At 46.3% G+C, this 11,165-nt stretch overlaps 1 protein-coding gene across 4 annotated transcripts in view; it reads right to left on the reverse strand.

Annotated features, from left to right (window-relative positions):
- FAM3A (FAM3 metabolism regulating signaling molecule A) overlaps positions 1-5,798 on the reverse strand; it is a 10,665-nt gene extending 4,867 nt beyond the window's left edge. The window contains exons 1-4 of one of the 4 annotated variants that reach the window (XM_069063765.1): positions 5,625-5,798; positions 1,298-1,411; positions 790-813; positions 381-494 (exon numbers count right to left, since the gene is read on the reverse strand). In XM_069063765.1, coding sequence (XP_068919866.1) covers positions 381-494; positions 790-813; positions 1,298-1,411; positions 5,625-5,637 — 265 coding nt within the window. In that variant the 5' untranslated portion in view covers positions 5,638-5,798. Of the gene's footprint in view, positions 1-126; positions 199-380; positions 495-789; positions 814-1,297; positions 1,412-5,624 lie in introns of all 4 variants that reach the window. The other 3 variants (XM_069063767.1, XM_069063766.1, XM_069063768.1) reach the window with 3 other exon arrangements.
- Positions 5,799-11,165: the final 5,367 nt, after the last annotated feature.

Consider the following 11,165-nt stretch of genomic DNA (forward strand, 5'->3'; position numbering starts at 1 on the left):
TGAGGTGAGCACAGCTGGATGAAAGAGCCTCCCACATCCCTGCCCCTCTGCCCCCACCCGACTGGGTTTGTTGGAGGATGTTGAAGTTCTCTCTGTGACCCATAAAACTCACGCAGACACACTCACTGTCATGTCTGGCAGGGCGGCTGGCCTCAGGGCTGGGCTGGACAGACCACAGGGAGAAGGCCCTTTCTGCTACTAATAGGAGAAGAGAAAGGGGAGGGGGGAAGTAGGGATAGCAACAGAGGACAGGATGGGACAGTCTGTGAAACGGTTGGGATAGTGCTAAAGGCAAGTAATGACTGGCAGCAGGGAACCAGATGACAGGCAGTAGGGGCCACAGGGCACAAGCAGGAAAGGGTAGTCAAAGGAGGCCCCACCCCCGAATCCCAGGGCAGAGACATAAAGTAGATGAATGGGCTTGTGAAAAGCGGGCTCCCAGAACACCTCTCGGCTCTGCCTTTGATGCCTCTGGACCCGAAAGGTCAAGTTGCCTATTTAGGGGCACAAGAGAAAAGAAACTCATGACTTCTCACAGACCAGCACCCCCAAAAAGACCAATTCAAAGAGCCCCCAGGGGCCTTTCCAGTGTATCTGATGCATCTCATGCTGAGAGAAGAAAGTAAGAGCAGTTTCCTCCCTCCCTTTCTAGCCATCCATTAAATAAGTCCACTGGGGCAGAGGGGACATTCCTGGGGCACATGGGAGAAGACCGTGCAGTGAATCTGAGCTGCAACCACCATGCATCACAAGAGGAGAAGGAATGCAGGGAAGGGGCCACATACCTACCTGTTGTCACTGCATTCTCAGGACCTGCAGAAGGGGGGAGAGAGGAGCAGTGTCACCCCAAATAGGAGTGGGCCCTCCCCCGCCCCAGATTTTACAGCGCCCCCTTGTGGAGGCTAAACATAAGATACAGCAACTCACAAATTTTACTGAGTCTTTGAGCAGAGCTCTGATTTGAGACGCATTGGAAATGACTTGCTTAGTCAGTTTCCTAGACCCTGCTGGATTGGGGATAGGGACCAGCCTTGGGATTTCAGTGATATAAGGAACTCCCTGGAAATGCTCGCTACCAAGGCCAGTGGATACTTTCTCTTCAACTCAGAGAATTGCCTAGAGAGGTAATGTCCAAGGGTCCAAGGGGAGAATCCTCTGCCTACAGCTGGATATTTAGGGAAGAGACAGGAAAAATGTGGAGGGCCTGATTTAGGGGTAGAGCTTAAACCAGCTACCTAAGCAGACCCCAGGGGAAAGGGAAGGAGGGTTCAAGAGTGTAGAGAGGAGATGCACTCACTACTGAAGAGCTGCTGTAGCCGAGAGAAGCCACTCCCATGTGTCCCCAGGAGAATGCTGCCCACGATCCAGGTGAGGCCAGCAGTAAGGATCAGCACCATAATGCGCAGGGGGCCTAGAGAGATCCAGAGAGAGCTGCTCAGGGGCAGGACGAAGCCCTAGGGCCAGAGCAGTAACAAAATCTGACCAGAGGGCCAAAGTCCTCTAGGCCAACCCAAACCCAAACAGGAATGATCCTCAACCAGTGCTGTCTCAGCCTGAAGAGTTCAAGATGTGCTGAAATCACTATCTCTTCAGGCAAATCCTTCTGCTTTCACACTCTGGCACAAAGTTTTTCTTTATATTAAGCAGAAAATCTGCCTTTCTGTACCCCCACCCCCTGGTCTGCCCTTGGGAGTTAGGTAGAACAAGGCTAATCTCTTTGCCACCTCAGATCCTGGAATACATAGATCCTATCTCCTTCCCTTTTCTTCAGGTTAAACATCTCTAATTTCTCCAACATATCTGAACTTGGACAGTCTAAGCCTCAGTCCCTTTGGCATCCTAGCTGCCTCCCTTGGAGCAGGTCCAGCTGGTTGGTGTCTTTTTGGAGGTGTTATGCCTAGAAAGGAACACAGGACTCCAGATGTGGTCAAAGCAGAGGGGCTATCCCCTCCCCTCTTCCAGTCACTGTCCATCTGTCATGGAGAACCAAGGGCATACTGCTTTTGGGGGCTACCACTTACCCTGCCAACCTAACCGACAGACCCAGATTGAGACACCCAGGCCTGCCTTTAGCCACACAAATGACTTCCCACATTCTGCACAAGATTTTTTTTTGAACCTAAATGTAGGCCTTAATATCATCCTTGAGAGATTTCATCTTATTCAAGCAGAACCAAATACACAAACACCCACACTCCTCACACACACAGTGCCAACAATGCAAATGGAAGGAAAACAAGAGAAACTCAAAAGTGTGGCCTGGAGGAGAAATGAGAAACACCTCCCTCTCTCCTTCCTTCCATAAACAACAGAGTGGGGGGATTACAGGTAGGGAACATTATTCATCCTGTCAGACTCAGCTGATGCAGTTAGTTTAGCTGAATTGTTTCTTCCCCTTCTCTTTTTTATTCTTGTTACAAGGGATGGCTCTTTTCAGAAGAGAGGAAGAGAGGTACATTTGGAAACAAAAATGATGTAACAGTAAAAATTACCCCCCAAATTTCATCTTATTCGACTAGCACACTTTTCCCAGGCTGCCAGGATCTCTTTTGGGGTCCCAATTTAGGCATTTATCGCATTTCAAATGTCACCTGACAGTCATTCATTTCACAAGCATTTACTACAAATTCTCTAGAGGGGCATGCTGGTCATGAATCTGTGGACACTGAGCCTGGAGGCAACTTCCAGGGCTTAGGAAGGAGGGAGAGACACTTCACCCATAATGGTTTGAAACAGAAAATGCAAATAATTGAATGGAACAACCCTGGGGGTATTTGTACAGTGTGTTCCCCTTCCCTTCTCACTTCAACCTCCTCAAATCCCTGGCCTTCTTCAAGGCTCACCTAGAAGCAACTGATTGCACTATGCATTGAACAGTGGGCCTGGAGTCAGGAAGACCTGAGTTCCAATCCGGCCTCACTTACTAGCCAGGTGACCAGGAACATATCCCTTTACTTGTGTTTGCCTGTTTCCTCATCTCTAAAATGGAGATAAATAACAACTCTTACCTCTCAGGGTAGTTGTGAGGATCCAATAAGATAGTATTTGTAAAGCACTCAGCACAGTGCCCACCACACAGTAAGTGTCTTTTAAGTGCCACCTGCTATACAAGGACTATCATATTAGGATTTTCCTACTGGTTGGTGCTCAGCACCCCTCTCCAAACTGCTCTGTACATACTTAAAAAAAAAATTTTTTTTTAAAGCAATTGGGGTTAAGTAACTTTCTCAAGGTTACACAGCCAGTTATTTCTGGGTGTGGTGCTGAGTATCTGAGCCCGGATTTGATGCCCAGGTCATCCTGACACTGGAGCCGGTGCTCTTACTCGCTGAGCCACCTGGCCTCCTCTTGTACATATTTTTACATGTTGCTTTCCCCCAAATAAATGAATGGATAGCCCCTGGAGGCCAGGAGGCATAGGGGTACACAGTAAATGTTTAACAAATGCTTGCCAAATGAATGAATGAAAGAGCTTGGTGTGCAGAGACCTTTTGGAGCTGCATTTTGTAATAGATTCCTGACATGGTTTCTTCATTTGGCATTTGTCCCATTTCTCCTTCCCAAATTCCAAAGCTTCAGCTTTTAGCCTGCTTGGACCCATTTATTGGGGAGCTCTTTCCTTAGCACAACTCTAAGGGCCACCCAAGTTATGGGGTATAATGTTCATTTGATGGGAGGTCTAAAGGCTCCTTCGAAAAGTCAAAGACTTTCCTAGTTTTTCGGACTCCTTGTTGGAATGATTCAACTATGCAGTCCAAGTTGCTCCAAATACCCAAGATCCAGGGGAGATCCAGAGTTCTGGAGGTGAAGAGAGATTAGGGACGTAAACCTCTTCAGACTATGAACATGGGGCTAAATAAAGGAGATAATCTAGAGCATATCATAGAAAAAGGGATCCCAGGGTAGACTTCTGTTATCTTCAGAAGGTTCTGCACATGCAGGCAAGGACAGGAAGACAGGTGCAGCAGAAAAACTGGCTCTGGAGTCAATGGTCCAGGGTGAAAAGCCTGCCCGGGAACCTCAGGTCACATGTAAAGAAAACATGTATACCTGCCTGCCTTCCCTTGGACTCTGAGCCTATTGATAGCAGGACAGTCAGGGAGATGATTTCTCAATGCAGAGAGCATCCCCATAGACTTTCCAGGGAGTCTATGAAATTAGCCTATAATAGATCATAGTGCTTTAAAGTTTGCAAGAGTACTTTTCTAAAGAATGCAAGATGAGCTCTGTAGGGAGGATCCACTAACTTAATTCACACTGACTGTGAAACCTGAGCAAATATATTTGTCTGTCTTGGTCTTCCCCTACCCCATCCCAGCCCTCCTCTTCCCTCCCTCCCTCCCTCTCTCTTCTTCTCCCCTTCTCCCTCCACCTCTTTCTTTCCTCCTCTTCACCCACTCTCCCCCTTTCCCCTCCATCCTCTTCCCTCTCTTCCTACCCTTCCTTCCCCTAGGCAACTTTCTAAGACTATATAAATTGCTGAGAAGATGCACAGCTTGGATTGGTAGGAGTTTCCTGCCCCTTTAGCTATGTGCAGGACCATGTGGCAAGAGGCCCTAGAAATAGAAAATCAAAGCTCCTGCTAGCAGGAAACTCCAGATCTTTTGCACAGGACCTTCTGGTTAATGGTTTACAAAGGACTTGGCTAGGAGCGGCCAGGTGGCTCAGCAAGTAAGAGCACCGGCCCCAGTGTCGGGATGACCTGGGGATCGAATCCAGGCTCAGACACTTAGCACCACACCCAGAAATAACTGGCCGTGTAAACTTGAGCAAGTTACTTAACCCCGATTGCTTAAAAAAAAAAAAAAAAAGGACTTGGCTGGATCATCTAGAGTTCAGTTTCTTTCATCAAACATCTCCATAATAATAATGATGCCTAGTATTTATTTGTGTGCCACCCACCCTTGACCAGGCTGATCTCCTTTCATAATAATACCAGGGCACATACTCTTGGAGGTCTTTAGTGGGAGGGGCCTTCACTCAGAAAGGCTTGGAAAACCCAACCCCGCGGTGAAAAGGTCCTGGATTGAAGAGCAAACTGAGGAATTTCCTGATTCATTTCACACTTGCTCAGTTTCCTCTGCAATATCCCAGCTCTCTCTCCCCCTGACTTTCATAAGAATGGATTCCTCGGGTTTCCATCCGGTCTTTATGGTCCATTTTGGTCTCCTCCACCCGTCGCGGCGTGGATGGGAAGGTACCCTTGAGCGCTCTTGCAGTCCCCCTCAGGGATCCAGAGGTGCAGCCCCCAGGGTTTTGAGTACCGGTACCACCACATCCACCCCGCAGGCGATCCCGGGTTCGGATCCCCGCACAGCCCCCCAAGGCAGCCCAGCGTAGGCGGGTTTCCTCCCACCCCAGCAGACTGTGAGCCCGGGGGCTCCTGCGGCAGCGAAAGGACCCTTGGAGGAGGTCCCCAAGTGTAGGCCTCGGAGCCTGGGACGTCTTCCTCGGCTGCCAGCACCGGGAAGCGCTTCCCAGCCGACCACTACCAGCACCGGCCCCCCAGGCCTTTGCACAGGCCGGCCCTCACGCCTGGAGGGCCGTCCTTCCTCCCCTGAGAGCCCTATCTAAATTCCCATCACCCTCCGCCCCCGGCCTCTCGGGAGCTGGCTCCCTCCTACCTGCCACCCTCATGGCTCCGGGGGTGTGTGAGTGCGCGTGCGTGAGAGAGAGAGAGAGAGAGAGAGAGAGAGAGAGAGAGAGAGAGAGAGAGAGAGAGAGAGAGAGAGAGAGAGAGAGAGAGAGAGAGAGAGAGAGAGAGAGAGAGAGAGAGACAGAGAGAGAGAGACAGAGACACACAGAGAGAGAGTATGAGTGCGCATGCGCGGGCCGGTCACAGTTGAGACTCCAGTCGCTGAGGAGAGGGGAAAGGGGCGGGCCCAGACACCATAGCACCGCCTTTCCCGGTCTGAGGGTGGGAAAGCAGCCAGCAGGGCCCGAGAGAGGGGCGGGCGAGTCCAGGTAGCCTCCCCGCCCACCTAGGCGAAGCATGGAGGAGACCACCCCGGAAGGAGGCTGGCGTCCCGTCCGCACCCACGCACGCACGCCGAGCCGAGGTGCCGTGCGCAGGCTCCGTGGCCCGCCCCGGCTCAGCCGCACCCTCCCCCCCTCCCCCTTCTCCCTCCTCTCCTCCTCTCCTCCTCCCTCCTCCCTCCTCCCTCCTTTTCCCTCCTCCTTCCTCCCCTCGCCTCCACACCCACTCCCCGCCCCTTCCCCCTTGTGTTTGCCAGGCCCTGGTGCCCCGTTCTTCCCGGGAGCCCTCCCACTCAGGAGCAGACCCAACCCTGCACCTGGACAGCGGAGGGCTAAGGCAATGGCTTACTCCAGTGCCCTGAACTTAAAGCCCCAGCTGTGGCTTTAACCCCCTTCCTCATTATTAGTTGCAGGTAACACCTTTTGCATTTATTAAGGGCCCACCATATGCCCAACACGGTGCTAAACACTTTAGAGATATCATCTTACTTGATCCTTATAACCCTGGGAGGTAGGTGCTATTGTGATCCCTATTTTATGGGGAAACTGAGGTGAAGTGACTTGTCCAGGGACACACAGCTAGTGAGAGTCTGGAGGCAGATGTGCAATGATTTACATCAGGTTTTAGCTGACTCCAGGCCCAGTGCTCTATCCACTGCCACCTACTGAGAAGTAGTTTTTAGAAGGGGTTATCTACTAAGGCGGTACAATAAGAATATTTGATATACAACATCCCAATAATCTCCACCCCCACCCCCCAAAAGAAAAACCTAAGTGTTGAGGTTCGGGGTGCAAATGATAAGGTGAAAGGTGGGGAGCGAAGTCATCGGGAAAGAATTTGCTCAAGCTGTCTCCAAATCAAGTAAAGGCATTTATTCTGGGTAACACACCAAACGAGCTCCTCCTTAAGGAAGCCCCCCCCCCCCAAGGAAGAGCACAAGGGAGATGCAGCTAAGGGGGGCAGCTCCTTAAGAGAGACACCCCCACCCCAACCAGGAGAAGCTAGGGATTCTTATAGAGGAAAACCTGTCATGGGCAGGGAGGTGAGGTAACACCTTACATCAGGAACAGAAAGGCAGACAGGAAGGTGAAGTAACCCGAGACAAGTAGTCAAGGGGGGGGGGGGTAGCTCAGAGTTTCTAGCATATTTAGGCACATCATTATTCCATTGTTCGGCCCATTCACCCAGGATGGAGGGGCCCCTGTTTCCCTATTTCATTGACCAGCCTACTTGAATCTCATTATCTCTTAAAGTGGTGTTTGCTGCCCAACATCTCCAGGAGAAATGCCAGGAGCAGAACAAAGGTCTGTACACAACATTTGTACATCTGACGAAGGCTTTTGATGCTGTTACTCATCATCCACACATGGAAGCATTGGTTACAGCAAATGGAGAAGTTCTGAATGCTGTGGATAAGTTCACTTACCTTAGTAGTACTTTCTAGGTATGTACACATTGATAATGAGGTTGACACACATTGTCAGAGCTAGCTCAGTGTTTGAGAGGCTCCAAAGGAAAGTATGGGAGAGAAGAGGTATTAGACTGACTACCAAACTGAAGGTCTGCAGAGCCCTTGTGCTGACCTCATTGTTGAATGCCTGTGAAACCTGGACAGTGTACCAATGAAACCAGTCTACCATGCCAGGAAACGGAGTTGCTTCCATTGGAATTGTCTTAGGAAGATTCTGAAAATCACCTGGCAGGATAAGGTACCAGACACTGAGGTCCTTACTCGAACTAAACTGCCAGGCATTCAAACTCTATTTCAGAGAGCACAGCTCCGATGGGCTGGTCACATTGTTTGAATGCAAAACATATGCTTGCCAAAAAGACTGTTTTATGAAGAACTCACACAGGGCAAGCATTCACTTGGTGGCCAGAAGAAGCAATATGACACTCTCAAGCTGTCTCTCAAGAACTTTGGGATTGATTGTGCAATATGGGAGACACAGGCACAGGACCACTCAGCATGGCATGCTGACACCAGAGAAGGTGCTGTGCTCTATGAGCAAAGCAGAATTGAGATAGCTCAAAGGAAACACAGGATGTATAAGTATCCACCCCAAATGTTCACACTGACTCTTTGTGCCTGACCTGTGGTAGAGCCTTCCAAGCTCATATTGGTCTGATCAGCCACAGTTGGACACGTTGAAACTTGACTCAACATAGTGATATCATTTTGGTCCTCTTTGAGAACGAAGGACAACAACCAACCAACCAAGTGGTACTTGAGATAATAGGCTTCTCATCAACCTGTCTATTTGAATCTCATCTCTAAGTGACCATTTTCCCACAAGTATATACAAAATACAAGGGAAAGTGAGCTCAAGCCTAGAGAGCACAATATCCCAATGTCTTTAACTGGAGTGTCAGTTGTTAACAGTACCTGGAATGAGCCTTTTTTTTTTGCTTTTTGGAGGGCAATTGGGGTTAAGTGACTTGGCCAAGGTCACACAACTAGTTTTTGTGTTAAGTGTCTGAATCTGGATTTGAACTTAGGTCCTCTTGACTCCAGGGCCGGTGTTCTATTCACTGTGCCACCTAGCTGCCCTACAAGCCTTTTTTTTCTAGGGCAATTTTTGAAGGAGTGTTCCTTCTAGTAGATCTGCTTTCTAGGTTCCAAGCAACTTGTAAAAGTTTTCTAGATTGGGGTGGCCAGGTGGCTCAGTGAATAAGAGCAGGCCCCAGCGTTGGGAGACCTGGGATCGGTTCCAGCCTCAGATACTTGGCACCCACACAAAATAACTGGCCATGTAACCTTGAGCAAGTTACTTAACCCCAACTGCTTAAAAAAAAGTTTTCTAGGTAATGTTGCTTAAACCTAGCAATGATAAGACTTAGAAAAATTTAGTAGGGCCTGACAAAATCTAATCACATTGGCCTTCCAGTTACTAGTTCATGTGAGGAAAACCTGTTCAAACCTTATGTGGTTAACCTTATAAACATCAGGGCTATGGGAAGAACATCAAATTAGTCTACCTTAACTCATCTAAAAGTTTAGAGAGCTTCATTCTTCCCATACCACCAGTCCAGATTTGAACTCACAAAGTTAAGTCTTTTTGGCTTCATGTCCAGCACTCTATCCACTGTGCCACTTAGCTGGCCATGAAGGGAATAGGTAGCATTTATTTACTCTTTACCTTTTCATTCTCAATAAAAAAAATCATGACTTAAAAGTTTGACAACTCATTAAAACAATTCTATATGTGAAAGCCTCAATTCAATTTGAGACTTTATAAACAATTACTAGAACATCCAAAGATAATTACTAAAATGCATTCAAAACGTATGTATTTAGACATTAGTATGGATGGATATAAGCATCTGTGAATATTCAACTAAGTCTGAAAGAAGTTCATTAGTTCCCTATTATTTGACTTTTTCCTTTCTTTTTCACTGGCACAACAGAAGTTCTAAGGCTACTAATACAATTTCAGCTATCATGAATCCTTTAAGCATATTCTTTTTCCCACTGAAAACATTTGAAAGATAATCATATATGTCTTAGTTCATAAATGAAAACAGTCTAATCTTATTGATTTTCCCAAAATGAAGTCATGTCACATCTTTATCCTCCCCCATCTCCCCCACCATCCAGGATATATGTTATCCCCACATCATTCAGAAAAGATGTGATATTGTATGAACCTAATTTTATACATGCATATATAAGTATTAAACTAGTGAGCAAGGAGATGGCAAGTCTAAGAACTGATTTTCCCTGATTGCCTGGATTAAGAAGTTGTGACAAGTTCTGATCACAAATTCAGAACAGTGAAATCAAAGCAATAGCATTCTTTATCTTTGTATCCCATTATAGCAGTTCAGAAATGCTTAATGATTGTAACAATAAAATCAATTGTAGAACATTTACAATTTTCTTGCCGTGTCCAGAGAAATTTGCCATTAAAGGAGAATAAAGGACATGATTATAAAAAATAGCAGGTCAAGACTATTCTCTCAGGCCTAAGCCTAAAGTCACAGACTGACCTATCATAACTAGAACAGAAGAAGACTCCCTTAGCACTGTTTCATTTCAAGTCAAAGCCATAGATAACTTCTGGAACAGCCAATCATGCAACAGTTTCATATTATTCACAGAGTGTCATAACCAGGCTTAGAATCAGCCAGGTGGGTTTAGAAAGGAAACAGCACATTGGAGAAACTGAGTCAAGTCATTACCTTCCTGAGGCTGTCTTCTTAATCTTTACAATCATTGATATATACCAGTAGTATTTTCCAGAAGGGACCCTCTCTGAGCAACTCTTGGCATTTCTCTTGAATGTTGGAGTACTGGCTTAACAACAATCAATCAGTTGAATTCAATCAAATGAATTCAAAACTCAGAGCAAATCATATTACAATTCTACCTCACATAGCAAGTTCCATTGCTTACAGTTTAGAGCAGAGTTCAGTTGTTATTTATGTTGTAATAAGAGATGGTTAACAATAAATAACAATTAATAAAAACATTTATTAACAGTACTAATTAAGTACATACAAGGTCTTTTCAAAAGGATCCATTTATATTTTTCATTTTCTAGTGCAAATACATCCTGATGTTAAGAAGAAATTAAGAAAATATTCACATTCTGGGCTTTTATACATAAGGTGAATATGTAATATGTAATAGTTCTTTCAAAACCCAAAACATAAAAGGAACTGGCTACTGTTAGCAATATTAACATTGCATTAACATTAACTCCTGAGGTAAAAAAGAAAAATCCTTTTAAACTAAGACCTATTGAGACTTAGTTGGCTCAAAGATGTAACTTTAATACATACTATTCTAGGTGCAATTTCATAATTTTCGTCATCAATAGTCAGACAATTCATCATAGAAATCTATACTCCTATACTATAAGCAAACAAATCATTCTTCACTTTGATTCTGAGTTGGGGAGAGGGCTCAGTACCTCTATAAAATACTGTCCTAAATCACTAGCCTCAGATTAGAATTTACAAAGCCCTCCTTTACATACCCCTTTACCGTGGCTTCCTCTTTTACAACGCTGAAAAGGTTTTAAGACCTGTAAAAGTTTAGTGGTTCTGGCTAAGCCTCTTATAGACAATGAGACTTCCCAAGTAAACAACCCCCCCCACCCACCCATTTAAATATTACTGAATATTACTGGTGATGATAGCCAGGACACTGCCTTCTAGATAAAAGTTTAACAGTTATAAAATC

This window comes from Petaurus breviceps, unplaced genomic scaffold, assembly GCF_028583685.1.
Source record: "Petaurus breviceps papuanus isolate PSGF00001 unplaced genomic scaffold, PetGlider_PUasm1.0 90601, whole genome shotgun sequence".
Taxonomy (NCBI): Eukaryota; Metazoa; Chordata; class Mammalia; order Diprotodontia; family Petauridae; genus Petaurus; species Petaurus breviceps.